Source organism: Sinocyclocheilus rhinocerous, unplaced genomic scaffold, assembly GCF_001515625.1.
Source record: "Sinocyclocheilus rhinocerous isolate Xijiao unplaced genomic scaffold, SAMN03320098_v1.1 scaffold605, whole genome shotgun sequence".
In the NCBI taxonomy this organism is placed as follows: Eukaryota; Metazoa; Chordata; class Actinopteri; order Cypriniformes; family Cyprinidae; genus Sinocyclocheilus; species Sinocyclocheilus rhinocerous.
In genome coordinates this window covers 417,889-432,999 of record NW_015661612.1, presented here as the reverse complement: position 1 = coordinate 432,999, position 15,111 = coordinate 417,889, and the positions used below count along the sequence as shown (strand labels likewise).

The 15,111-nt window shown below is 35.2% G+C and overlaps 1 protein-coding gene across 2 annotated transcripts; it reads right to left on the bottom strand.

Moving 5' to 3' along the window:
* Nucleotides 1–10,305: 10,305 nt before the first annotated feature.
* Nucleotides 10,306–13,944, bottom strand: sod2 (superoxide dismutase 2, mitochondrial). 2 transcript variants are annotated; one of them, XM_016536093.1, is made up of 6 exons: nucleotides 13,835–13,944; nucleotides 12,836–13,038; nucleotides 11,668–11,784; nucleotides 11,337–11,516; nucleotides 10,990–11,039; nucleotides 10,575–10,692 (listed from the first exon to the last, which is right to left on the bottom strand). In XM_016536093.1, the coding sequence occupies exons 1-6, from the start codon at nucleotides 13,861–13,863 to the stop codon at nucleotides 10,669–10,671; spliced, it is 603 nt and encodes a 200-aa protein (XP_016391579.1). In that variant the 5' UTR covers nucleotides 13,864–13,944; the 3' UTR covers nucleotides 10,575–10,668. The 2 variants fall into 2 exon arrangements, with proteins under 2 accessions (XP_016391578.1, XP_016391579.1); XM_016536092.1 differs by lacking the exon at nucleotides 10,990–11,039 and having other exon boundaries at nucleotides 10,306–10,692.
* Nucleotides 13,945–15,111: the final 1,167 nt, after the last annotated feature.

Below are 15,111 nucleotides of genomic sequence, written 5' to 3'. Positions count from 1 at the left end.
GGGGGGGGGGGGGGGGGTGGCGGAATGCTGAAATTCATAAAACAGTTGGGCAAGACGGATTCGTTAGTCAATATAGAAACTCAGGTGCAAACGCACTGCTACATCTGCAGTAAAGATACATCCATCATATGAGCAGATGTATAGATATGCTTTAATGATAATAGATGACAAGTGTGGCAAAGAAATCATGCAAAATATATCTGTACAATACAATAAGCAAATACATATATGGACGAATAGAGAAGTTTTTTTCTCCCATCTCCTGGCTGTGGTGCAGTGTCATTAAATTTGCAAAATTCCGTATAGAAATAACATCTTGAAAACTCATTAAGTGTCACTCAAGCCATAGGCTACATGGAAAAATATAAAAGTTACTCTCATTCACTTAGACCCACGGCAACAGGATTTCCAAAGTAATATACAGCATAATCACTTATTAATAACCCTGCATTAAATAATATCCTGAACTGACTCTTCAGAACGCAGTGTGACTGAACATGCAAACACCTCCCAAATTATGAGTCTAAAAAAGAGAAAACCAGGAGTTCACTCTGCTTTTCTTGCTTCTATTAACAGCCCTTCCCCACCTGCTCAGCTCACCAGCTGCATTTCATTCTCTGTTTGTCATTGTGTTAATCTGTGCTAATAATTACTTTTAATTAAAAAGTAATCACAATAATTGTAAACATTCCAGTCCACCTGAGATTTAAACAGCTGTTAGAAATTACGTATGACAATTTAAGCCCCATTGTGCCACAAACTAAGCATGTTCCAGAGCTCTTTGGGAGTGTAGACATTTTATTCCCCTCTTCATTAAATAATCATTGCAGCATGGTTTTAGCACTCTATCATTTTATGCACATTACAGTAACATCATCAAGAAAGTTTAATTACAAAATCTTTTCCCCTTTGACTAGTCCCAGAAGGAGACTACGGGTGTGGGACCATCAACCTCCAAACAGAACTGGAAAAAGACAGAAGGTAGTGTTGCTATGATCAAAGCATGGCCTCATCTCAGTCCTGACGTATTTAGAGGGACTGGACAACATAAGTAAGACATAATCAAGGCCACCCTCAGAATAGCTTCAGTGCCTCTTGGATTGCTGTCAAGTGTGTGTAGTATGACCTTTCAAAATACTTTCAAATATCCTTTCAGTTCTTAAAAGTATGAAGGAAATGGAAACTTACATTGTACGCAGTGCTCCAGATGCAAATCCATGAAGGTTCAGTAAGGTTTTCCTCATTCTGGTGCTGCTAAAATGACATTTGATTTAGTTTAGTATTAAGTGTTAACATTTTGAAAATGGGAACATTATTAAGGATCAGTAATTGCATAATAGGGTGTTCCTTTCCCTGCAAATAGGAAAAAAGAACTGTTGAGGAAAGGGGGGGGGTTCTATTTCAAATGTTGTTGTTTCCCAGACAAACTTTGTGTGTGTTCATAAAACATTTGCTAGAAATGTTGTGTTCATTCACAAAAGCATTGAAATATGGTTTTGATTTTCACTATATTTTTTCCATCACAAAAGTTTTGAGCAAATGCAACATCTCTTGTGCAATACCTTTACAAGAGAATGCAAGAGAGAACGCAAAATGAATGCAAATGAACACAAAAGCATAAATTTATTTCTTTTATCATCCTATTTCATAGTTTTTCCATCACCATGGCTCCATAATAATCCTACATGATTTGTGGGAACTCACAAACTCTTAAAAAATCAGCAACATTTTCCCATATGACATCGTTTGTTCAGACTCAACTCTGTTAGGCTAGTAAGTTTAAATATTTTTTTATATACATTTAGTTTCCATAGTATCTGTGACTCAAATCTCAATATGCTGTATATACTCCTTTCTTACTTCGTAGCAGTAGCACACAGTTGTTAGCAGGTTATTGTAGTTTAAAGGCCTCATTTGGCCTTATCCAATCGTAACCCATCTGGAAGCAGGAAATAGGGCTGAAGATGACTCCTCAGACCATATTACTGTTTTCCATTGCTCAGGGCTCCATTGCTCTTTGCTTTATTTCCATGGCTCAAGGGTTTTTGCTTCACATTATGCATTTAGTTCAAGTACTTTCCAAACCTGCCATAAATTCCAGCTTTTCAAAGATCATGATGGAGCTTTTGTTGAGACTGAGAGGGTTTAGTAAATTCTTTTGCAATTTCTAAAGTTTTCGTACATGGCATTCATTCTGCATTTTTGAGAATGTTCCCTTTGACTTGTTTCATAATTTTGCTGTTTTTGTAAATGATGCCCAACCAACTCTTTGACCTGTTTTGCACTAGTCTGACTACTTTCTAAAACACATAATGCATCTGTCACCTTTATTTAATATAGCAAAGTTGAACACCATTTTCATTCTGTGTATTGTTCATAATTATTTTGTTCAATGACGAGTGGGCTGAATGAAAGAAGAAATGAATAAACACATAATGAGGCCAAAAGAGACATAGATATTTCTCTGAGAGGTTAGTTGTGTACTTTCTCCTGGAGTCTCTCGGCTGTGGAGATTTAAAGCATCTGTTTTTGTCTAAAGATCTGCTGATGGAAAAACCCCTGGCAGAGAGAAAGAAGAATCTTTTACAAACAAACAAACACAAAAGTGAACGTGCAAACATACCCTGTCAAATGTACACACACAGTTAAAATAGAAAAGATACAAAAGCTTTAATGCTGAGCTCTGAAACAGATTATGATATTCACATTGTGTGGCAGACATTCAGCTCTTTGCACAATACTTCTGGCTCTATATTGAGTGTTTTATGTTATTTTTTGTAAATCCCTTTTCAATTCGAACCATTTATTAGTTTTTAAGTTAATTAATTTGTTAACTCATTTATTAATGTCTATTTTTATTGTACAATTAGTTATTAATTAATGAAATTCTTTATTACTATTTCCGTGACACTCGTGGTCCTCCATACTAATCTCTGTCAGAACTGGCCTCAACAGACCAGGTGGTGTTAAGGGGTTAAAGCAATTCTAGTCTGCCCTTTTGAGGCCATAAAACAACCCTGCTCTTTAACCTCTGATTCTCTGTCAATCTCCCTTTCCCTTTTGAACTGAGCCTCATGCTCTTCAGACCTCACTTGAAAGGGCCATTTCTGTATTTAGCAATTACTTAACAACAAGGACATGATATAAGACACTAAGCACTGAGAGACTCCTGAATCAATCAAAGAGCTTGTGAAAAACAAAATTCTTTTAATCACTTTAAGACACTATATGGTATAAAAAAGACTTTTAAAATATGATCTGCAACCTTGTTGCCAAAATAAATACAATAAAGTAAATTAAGTCAAATAAAAGTTTAAACCCCTGATTTGTGTGAATCTAACAATAAATATATTTTGAAAATATACTGTTGTAAAATTCATTCATATGAAACCAATTCAATTTCAGCTATAACCTCTAATAATGTCATAATTAAAGTCAGTGTAGTTCAATAATGTTGCAAAGCTCATCAGTCAATTCAGCTATAAGCAGCTTTATAGAATGCAATAGTGTCATTATTCACAGTGTCATAATTGACACCAAATTACCATCTGACTTCAGTAGAAGAGTTGCACAGTTGTTATCGGAGGATAAAGTGAGGTGGTGGTGGTGGTGGTGGGGGGGGGGTTGATTTATCTTAGATATCATATTTATCTAAGATAAATCAACCCAAAAAACTTGACCTGTGTGGAGTGATGCATGGATACTGCAGCAATGAGCTTTCTGTAGAAAAAAAGACAAGCGCTTATGCGCGACAAGCGACAAGTGTTCATTCTGACCTGAATGCTGAATACTTTCCATTTGTTGTCTCTGTTGTCTTTCCTTTGGATGTTTCAAGCTGTTTGTGCAAACAGAGGGATATTTAGAACCGTCCGATGACAAGAATTAGCAAGAGTGCTACACCTGGGTATAGTACATCACGTCCTGAGTGGAGCTTTATGTCAGACATGCGGATTCACCTCAGACGTATTCCAGAGCCTCAGTGTCTCTCTGACAATAAGCATTTTTTAAATGCGTTGTAACCTCCAGTGATTTTTCACTTCATGATGCGATCATTTTTTTCCATAAAAAATCAGTACATCAAAACAAAAAAACTGACCTAGATTTCCCATGTACCTTGAAGAAAAATGGAATCATGTCAGACAGAGATAGCTGAATGTAGAAACAGATAATCATTTCTGCATGAATGACTTAAAGAAATATTCCAGGTACAATGCCAATCTGTAAACACTAAAATACTCAACAAGATGTAAACTATATGTGCTTTAATATGATTTTAGTGTGGACAATTTGCTTACTAACCTTTAAAACGTACCACTGTAACAGCACAACAACCTTAAAATAACAGTTCAAAATTATTTAAACAGCTTTACAGCACATATAAAACACATTTTTTAACAGAAGAATCAATGTAAGTGTTTTTATTCATTTATAAGCTTCACATTTATAATGGTAAGTTCTTAAAAATTAGCCCTGTTTTCTTTCATTGCAAATGCCTTTCAGTAACCTCAGTTTTAAAGAAAACAAGGGTCAAAATTATTTTCTGTGGTAATCAAAATATGCCACAAGTGCTGTCGATTTCAGCTTAACTTGTATTGAACCCAGGAAAAATGCCTATAATTTATGCATTTTGGAGTTTAAATATCCTCACCTGACCTTTTTGGATGGCAATTAAGAGTAATGATGGTTCATGGTTGTTTCCCTGTACCTATTTGTTCCTTTATACATGGGCCAACTGATCTGTCAGTTTGAAATGTGTTGCCTCAAGATTTGGCACTGTGGATTTATGTTTATTTCAGCTGGCACTGGGTTCTCAGAGGGGTCCTCCACCATTGCTTGTTCTTGCTAGTTGTATATACAGTACAATATCTTTGTCATAAAGCTGGATAGCTGGACAAAAAATGAAGTGCATGTTATCGCAAAGTCTAGCAGGCTTTGTGTTACCTACCCTTTCCAAAACATGTAGGAAACGAAAACTCAATTGCTCTTTAAACTCATGGGTCAATTTAAAACACGATAAGAGTTTCATGGTTGTCAGTGATGTGCTATGCTGAAAAATTCTTCATGTGTGATAACATCTGACAAATCGGAAGATACTGGTGTTTTCCTAAATTATATAAGCTTTTTGGCGAGCCAAAGCATTTTCATGTTAACCATCAGATCACTGAGAACCAGATGTTACACATAAAATCAGGCTGACCTCTCATGAAAGCCTCTTTTGAACAATGTTGGATGGAGCCTCAAAGTGAAACAATTCAATTTTCCATCTAATTAGCTGGAAAGTTTACCCACAGATCCATCTTCCTCAAAGTAGTGCTTGAACGTGAGCGGATCGAAGTTTGATCCTTCAGGCAGGTGTTTCTCTTCTCGATCTCTCCATGATCACTTTTCTTTGGCAGGGGAAAGCTCTTGAACATGTGTATGTTTTATGATGGAAAGTTTTCTGACCTGCGAGTGAGAGATAAAAGCTAAGCTGCTTTTCTTACTTGCAAGGCGATGCTACTCAGAGTTTGTCTGTTCAGTGTTTATGAACTGAGCTGTCATGTTGTGAGTACCACAGTAATTGTACATTTTTTGAAGATATCAAACTCTAAACCAGGTCTGACTTACAAGAAGTGTACATTTCTGTCGTACACACAAACAAAAGCTCATAAACCTTTTCTCTTTGACAGTTTACAGACTGTAAATAACGCAGCTTTGTGTATTTTGTTTTAAAAGGCCAACAGTCCTCACTAGCACCATCTTCCTTATTGTTTCAAGTGATAGTGATGTTATTCTAACACACTTCTAACAAAGCCTGCCGAAAGACTCTATAGTCTATATATGAGTGATGCATTTTTGCAAAAACATCATGTAAATTTCCATTTTGTATTATGTACTGTGGTGGTAGTTGAACACACATTCTTTTGAGCATTTCATCTTTTCTACTTTTTTATCTGTCTTGTGCTTTTACATTTACTTCCTGTTGATACCGTGAACAGTTTGCATTAATGTGGAAATGGGAATTGTTCACAGAAAGGGTGTAAACACAATGTGATTAATTGCTGTGGGTGCCAAGTGCAGGAAGAGGTTTTATGATAAGCGATAAAAAGAGAAACCTGGGGCCTTACAGCAAAACAGGCACCTCAGACAACACCCAAACAAGTGCTCATTCTCTCAGGCCAATGTTTATGAGCATCATTTTGTAAATTGTAATAGATGTGACAATGTGCACATGTGCCAAAACTATAGCAGACAGAAACTGAAAATCTCTCCGTTTTTGTCAACGGTCTTTTTATCTTTTAATACAGAGTCATTTCATGGTGGTATTAGCAAAAGTTTTTATTTCAGGCACAATGCTATGTTTTTTAATGGCTAAACTGTAAAATGGTCTGTTTCATGACTTCTCACACAAGACCCTATTGCATAAGCAGTAATTAATGTGGCAATAAGAGGAAATTACCAGCAGGCAGTGTGACAGATGATTGTTTTTATTCAGACCTAAACTACTAATCTAAGCGTGGCTAAATCACTGGTATGACGAGAGCTTTCTTGATTAGGTGGAGAAAGTGAATTCTCTCGGGCCTTTCCTACTGCAGCTGCTGGAAACATCCTAACAGAATGTACAGGAAAAAATGGGATAATTTAATATGTAAAGGCAAAACTTTTCAGGGCCATGAATATTTTCTGACCCAGTTGTTGTTGTTCTCAGTACTGGCCCAACATAAAGGTAGATCCAACTAGATTAGTGATTCTTGGTGTTAATGATTATGCGGTTTTTGGTCAATTTATAAAATTTCAGTATTTAGAATTCAGAAGCTTTATCTACAGTGTATTCTTGTTAATTAAAACAGAAATGATTAAAAAAAAATTCTGTCATTTAAATAAATCTGAAATATATTAAAATATACATATTAGATGCGAACCTTGAATGTGAAAAACTTAGAAAATAGAAATGTTGCCTTGGCAAAAAACTGAAATATGTTTGAGTACTAAAGTTACCAAAACTATAAATGACACAAAAATAAAGCTATACAGAACTAATAAAAATAAATAAATACAGAAACAAATTAAAATAATTAAAATGAAAACTGAAATATATATAAATAATAGATCATTTTAAATATTAATAAATACTATAATAGTATATAAATAATACCAAAATATCACTGGCTACTTATTGTATTAGTGCATTGTATACTTGTTTTTAAATTTTTATTTATTTTTTCAAAAATAAAACAAAAACTCCTATATAAAAATGTATTTTGTTCACTTTTTGTTTTTTTAGTTTTTTAGTAAAATCTAGGTTGACAGAAATTCAGTTCGGCCCTACTGACTGAGTACAATTTACATTGAAGTATGGTCATATACTCACATATTCTCTCACTGAATGTTCCTTTGATCTTGGAACACATGAGGTATCATAACATGTTGTTAGATAGCCTCATTATATATAAGAAACGTACTGAATTCCAGAATGAGAAACTTGAACTGTAACCTCTGCTTGGAGACACAATATATTCAATACCACCACATTAGATCTTTCAGAAATAATAATAGTACATTTTATGTAACACAAAGAAAACATGGTCCTTTTTCCTAACTCAAACCCTCCATTAAAAGTACCATAATGGTAATTGTGGTCGGGCAAATGCGCCTTGTTCATCTATCAACAACAAAAATATAGAATATGTCGAAAAGAAACACGACACACATGTGTGGCACCGCTCTAAGCATCACTGGATCATGTGGAAAAAACTTTTACTGTCTGTGCAAAACATAGACAACAGCTGCAAGTTGAGGGTCAAAAGATTCATTTTCTGCCTCTTCTGTTATGATTATAGACTATTGGTCTCAAAGCAGGCATGTTTCCATTTATACACAATACTCCTTAATGAAAGACTATTTTCAGCAACAGCATATGAAAGTCTGAGAAGAACATTTATCCTGCATATTCTAAATTAATCAGTGCGGTAGCAAAAATATTAAACTTTAAAAATCTACGATCTGTCAGTGATATGACATACGAGAGTGGAAAAACACTCCATGTCGGTATGTCATAGTCATCAACTGAAGAAAAATTATATGCATCTCATCACTCATCTCTGTTAGTTGGGAATTTTAAATAAAGTTATATGTGGCTATCTTTAATCACAGACAAATGCTTTCCCTGGCAAAGAGAGTGAAAGTGAAGTTAGTAAGCATAAGAAAAGGAAATTAGGAGAGCAGGCAAAGGTTGTATTACTGACAAAAGGCTGTTTGTTTGTGACTTTCGACACTATAAATCTATCAAACTATTATGAAAAAACTAACACTTATCATTTATATGGGGTGTACATAAGGAGACCACAAGAAAGATGGAAGGACCAACAGAAATAAAAAGCAGTGAATAAGAGAAAACAGGAAAAGGGGTCACAGCACTCTTGGAAAAAGACAGGGTGGTGTTAGAAAATTAGCAGCAGACAGATAGGTTGGTAAAAGAGGGAGGGCTGCGGTTGATGAATAGATGTTGGTATTTTCCTTCTTTCCTTCCAGAAGCTGAAGAAACTCTACTCTTGACTGCAAGCCTGTCTACTTTACGAGCCATGGTGGAAGGAAGCAAACTCTGGCACTCGGAATTTAAGAGCAAAAAAGTAGGCCACACCAAAACATGCCATCAGTCACAGTTGGAAAAAGACTAGCATTAAAGGGTTTTTCCAGTGAGCAGGCAGAATTTGAGAACAAAACGTTTGACATTTCTGTTGCACCTGAACCCTCATGGAAGCCACAACCTAGGCATCTTCTAAAGTGATCAAATGTGTGTCTAACAGTGAATTGATGATGAATGACATAAGGCTTTGGCAAATCCAGACCTGTACCAAAGTAAAGTCAGTGCCTCTGGATCAGGCTTACTCTCAGTTGTATGACTCAGAACCTAATCGCATTAAGTTACTAATAACTAATTTCACGTTTCATTAAAAGTGAATGTAATTGACACAGAAAGGAACGTCAGTGAGGGAATTCATGCTCAAAAAAGGCTGAGAGTGGGTGTATGAAACTCAGTTTGTGTTCAACAGCCTCAAGGGTCATGTTTTTGGGGCTCTAAGTTAATAGAAGTTCCAAACTGCTCCAAACACATGGACTCAAAGGATGTCCTCTGGATCAAAAAGCTTGGTCTAGCTCATAACAAAAGGAAAACTGTCAACTGCTAATGTATTATCGCCAAAAAGAAAATGCATAAACCTGCAGGAAAAGAATAAAGGCACTTTACTGGACTCTAAAGCCATCCTAATGTTTTCTCTGTATTTTCATTTTAAAGGAAAGAACAGTTGAAATGCTTTTCAAAGGAGAGTGTCTGTCAGGACACACTCATAACCTGCCATAACAAAATATGAATCAAAAAAGAAACTTGCTTCTTGGTCACTACATCTCCAAAGTGCTTGTGCAAGTGCTTTGAACACCTTGTGAATTGCGGTCTCACAATATAAATGAATGCATCTGTGTTCACATCAACGAATGAAGATGTGAAAACACAAAGCAGCCAAAAAGCACACTAATATGCATGGAAACATGGCGTAAAAATGTTTTAAAAACCAAGGTGATCTGGTGTCTATATATTAATTCTCAACTGAAAATAATAGTAATGCAACAACAACAATTTGATCACAAAAGCCACAAGAGGGGCACTTTTGATCATATACTAAAGAAAAGAGAAAACATCTGTCAGATTAAAAGAAAAAAGGCCACTAGAGTCACTTCACTTTCAATTGATGGAAAAATTGTTATGGGAGAACACATTCAAGTCTGGTTATCTAGCCTTTCTTGCAAAGCCCTCCTTACATTTTAAACCTGCTGGTATTTGGCACCCTCTGCTGTTCCTACAAGGAGAAAACACTTCATGCACTGTTCTAAACGAGTAACACTGGGAAAGCATCTGTTGTCAGTCTATTAAAAAGATCCCCAAGTAATTTAACCAGTACTAGTAGTAGCCTAGTAATTCCCAGTCTCACTGCACTGAATGACATGCTTTTAACTTTAAAACCCTTTCACGACAGTTTTATATGACTTTCCCATTCACTGGGAATTTCTTTGAATTTATTTATTTTACCAGCCCTGAGTTCAATGTTGACTCCTTTATTGAGCGCATCTGATTTTAAACATCAGACTAATTATAAAACACACAAGTTACAACATAACAGAATTGAAAGACTGAATACAGTCATGTATATTTTAATAAATACTATTCATTTTGTATTAGTAATATTAAAATATATGTTTTATAATATTAATATTTAATAAATGTAATTTAGGATTAAATAAAAAATAAATCAAGAAAACACAACAAAGACGAAGTTCATATAATCTTTTAATTTTAATGTACTGAAAGCATGAACGTACATATTCTCGATTTCGACTCGACAATAAATCAAGCTACGAGTTACAATGCACAATTCTGCATGGAAAATGAACTTGTCAAGAACCTTACCACCTCTCTGGAGTTAGGTTTGGTGGTTGTAATGTGGTCTATTTGTGCGCTTCAAAGGTCTAAATGGACACTGTGTTCCTTCCCCCCCCCCAAGTGTGGTGCAATTTATTTCTTCGCAGCTTGTAAACGCTCGCTGATATTCTCCCAGTTCACAACATTCCAGATGGCCTTAACATAGTCCGGTCTAACATTCTTGTACTGGAGATAGTATGCATGCTCCCAGACATCTATCCCAAGTAGTGGGATGAGACCTCAAATTTAAAAGGGAAAGAGAGAGTATTAAAGCTTAAAGACTTTAACAGCTATAAAAACAGATGATTTCTTTCTCTTTGGAGTCTACCAGAATATTGCTTTACCTTAAGAAACACATACAACTGTTACATATACGGATCTATGGATGACTCTTGTGAATAAGTTGGAGCTTTTTTTTGTGTATTCACTGAGGGTCTTGTTAAGAGTGTATGAAAAATGACAGTGTGAACTTTAGGGATTTATACCTTTACTACCAAAATAGATCTATTCTCTGCTATTCATTGTGGAAGAGTTACCTGTAGTGCCCTGCAAAGGGTCTTGGTTAGCACAAGTAGTGGGACGAGACCTAAAATTTAAAAGGGAAAGAGAGTATAGTAAAGTTCAAAGACTTTAACAACTTGAAAAACTAATTATTTCTTTCTCTTTGGAGTCTACCAGAATATTGCTTTACCTTAAGAAACACATACAACTGTTACATATACGGATCTATGGATGACTCTTGTGAATAAGTTGGAGCTTTTTTTTGTGTATTCACTGAGGGTCTTGTTAAGAGTGTATGAAAAATGACAGTGTGAACTCTGGGGACTCATACCTTTACTACCAAAATAGATCTATTCTCTTCTATTCATTGTGGAAGATTTACCTGTAGTGCCCTGCAAAGGGTCTTGATTCGCACATGCAGCAATCCTCAGTCTTCCACTGTCCTTATCAAAGCCCAGCCAGCCCCATCCTGAGCCCTGAACGGCCACTGTGGCAGCTGATATCTTGTCCTTCATCTTCTGAAATGAGCCAAAGTCACGCTTAATGGCTTCCAACAGCTCACCTGTAATAAAAAAAAAAAAAATCAAAGATTCATCACATACAACTATATGCTTCATAAATGACAAATGAAATAGCAGTATGAATATGTTCAACATCTATTCATGTGTACAATACAAAAAAAACAATTGGGGATCAAGAAGAGTGACTCCTACCCTGTGGTTCTCCTCCACCATTTGGTGACAGATTTGTCCAGAATATGGTATGATTAATATGGCCACCACCGTTAAATTTCAAAGCAGGCTGAAGGGAGACTTGAGTTGTCACATCACCTGTAACATAGCAAGGTCAAACCTAAATACTTGTTATATGCAATGAAGACATTTCAGATAATATGCCAAGTCCTTAGAATGTAGTAAAAGTAAACTAACATTTATATACTGAACCAATTATCAAACGTATACTGGCCTACATTATAAGTGATTGAGAGAATGAGGTGTATGAAACAATGTATTTTAGTATTATTTATATACTAATCTAGTATTTAACATTTTGAATTAGCTTATATTTTTATCCTTTCAGTTTTAAGTTTTAGTAATTTTGTTATTTTTATAATTTTTTTTAAATGTTCCTAGTTATTTAATTCATTTTTAGTTTATTTTCGTACCTTACCGTATTTTATTTCAGTTAGCTGACAGGCAACATTTCTCATTTTTGTTGAAGTTTTTATAAATCTACGTTTGTCATCTGAAATTTATATTTTATTTGATTTTAGCTTTATTTCAATTAATGAAAATCATTTTAATAGTTTAGTTAACAATAACAAAACTGATATGAAAGAATTTGATCAGACTGAGCTTTAGTCTGATCATCAAAAACAAAAGCAACAGTCTTTGACTGATTTGTATGATATGCTCACCACTTTTCCAACAATGGCTGTCAACTGAAGAACCAACAGATGCATAACCATGTTTTAGTGTATGTAAAAGAGGTTCACTTAAAAGTGTACTAGCATTCCCTTCATGTTATGATTCTCCTATCAAATATTTTTTGTCCAGCTACAACAGACTTGACTTAGTCTTGTTTTTCTTTTCCAGGCAAAATATCCCTAAGAATAGTGGATAAGTTTGCTTGAATTTGTGCAGTACCATTTCATTATGGAACATTAATGAAGGTGTCATAGTGTGAAGTGATTGACCAGCCAGACCTAAGTCCTAAGATGTTTGTTGGTGTTGGGAAGTCTAATTTTTACCTAGAATCCCACTGTCCTGTCTGACAACAATCGTGAAGGACAGCAAAAAAATTATAAATAAATAAATAAAATTATAATGTGGAGTGTGCACCAGGCTCAATCATTTTAAAAGCAATCTCATTTGTACTCACCCTTGGCCAGTGCCTCTTGATATTTCTCCTCAGTGACATTGAGGTTGTTGACATATGTTGCATGGTGCTTGCTGTGGTGAAGCTGCATAATCTCAGCACAGATGTGAGGCTCAAGTGCACCATAGTCATATGGGAGGTCAGGCAGTGTGTGCTTCTGTCTGGAGGCCACAGCACCCAAGATGGGGTTCAAGGTGGCAGCACACCTGGAATCAACAACAATGAAATAAAAACTATTAAATAATTTAATATATTAAGTAAATAAGCACTGCAATAAAAGTAATGCAAGATTTTGGATATGTTGCAAGATATGTTGGATTACTGTGGTGAGCTCACACAGGATTGTTGCTACATGGCAGCAGTCAGGTGACCAGAACAGAGGTTTTCAAACTGGGGTCCAGGGATTTTTATAGGGCCGTTTAAAAAAAACAAACATTTCCCTCACACAATAAAAGAGGTTACTTAAGAGGTTAAAAATAAAATATTTTAGGTGTCTTTACATATATATATATATATAGAATAAAACTGACTGTGTGCCAATGTAAGTATGATTTTATAGTAGGCCTGTTTCCAACAAAGCTACAGTGAGGCTGATTTGATTGAGTGTCTTCTGATAAAGTTTATTATTATTATTATTATTATTATGGTCCCAACAGGTTTGTATGGTTAATTCAAATAGAATCTAGCTGTACACATTTATTAATGGATTTGATATTTAAAACAAGCTAAGCTATTGTTTGGCAGGCTCAATGTAATTTCATGTACAAAACTCTAAATCAACACATACACATCTATAAAATCGATTTTCCACACCACTGATTAAAACGGCACTCGCAATATCAGTTACGCAAACTATTATAGTCTGATGCTGTTAGCCTGGTCACAACCAAACACATAAAAGTACGCACTTTATTCATACCGCCATTGATTTAATGATTAAAAATGCCTGGTTATACAGTTAGCTGCATACAATTTGAGAGCTGATTCAGACTTTATCTTTACCTGCGGACATATCCGACCCTGCACAGCATGCTAGTCCGTCATATAGCGACACACGCACTGAACAGACTTAAGCTCTCTCCATTACAGCCTGCCGTTGAAATTTCAACTTCAACTTGGACTAGAGCGTTCCATTATTTCAAAATAGGTGTCAGAGGCAAAAATATATGTATTTTTCTCATTGATAAAGGACAACATATTAAACATTATTTACGAGTGAAATATTAGATCAGTGTGTTTTTAAAAAAGAATTTAGTTTATATATCCCAAATGAGCGAGATTTGTGTAAGTTAAAGACGGTAAAAACCGAGCACCCCCTGTGCCAATTGGTATAATTCAGCCAGTCATTCTAGGCCTTGCTTTTACAGCGAGTAGTCACTGAAACAAATGGCTTCGTTGCAGTACATATCATGTATGATTTATAACGATTGTACATTTTGTTATATCTCACATTACAGCACAATTAATTGTTCAATGTGGATTAATACTGAAACAAATCCAAGAGAAAATTAGCTGGTGGGTTAAGAATTACACAAGCCTTCTTATGACGAATGAAGACATAGTTAGCTCAAATGTAAAGTAAAATGTAATGCACTGGTTCATGGATGTAGATGGTAAACATGTTAAAGGTAACAGTAACATTTAAATGTATGTGTTGCCAGATCCCACAAGAGAAACACGCACGGCCTCTAAAAAACAAACCAAAAATGAGTGACCACTTTGGGGAAGTACAAACCCGGGACGTATTTTTTATTGATTACATGATTACATAGGCTACCTATATTCACACAACAGCGATAAATTATTGATTCTCCCTAATTCCTTTTTTTAAAATCTTTTAAATGTTCCTTTCTAAAATAGCCTACCGCTTATGTACACTCAGAAAGTTTTTTTTCTTTCAAACACATTAAAATGCACAAATTCACATTATTTCTTATTTACATGTAATGCAGGGATTCCCAAACTTTTTTTTTTTTGTCAGCTGAATCTCTTTCACCTAATATATTTATTTGAAGTCCCCCCTAAGATTTTAAGGTAATAAATGAATAATTCAGTAACACTTTTGCATGTTCACAGTTCTGTGACGTTGGTTAATGGTCACATGACATGCAGGTAAAACAAATTATATATATATATATATATATATATATTACATTTACATTTAGTCATTTAGCAGACGCTTTTATCCAAAGCGACTTACAAATGAGGACAATAAAAGCAGTCAAAACTAACAAAAGAGCAACAATATATAAGTGCAAATGACAAGTCTCGGTTAGCCT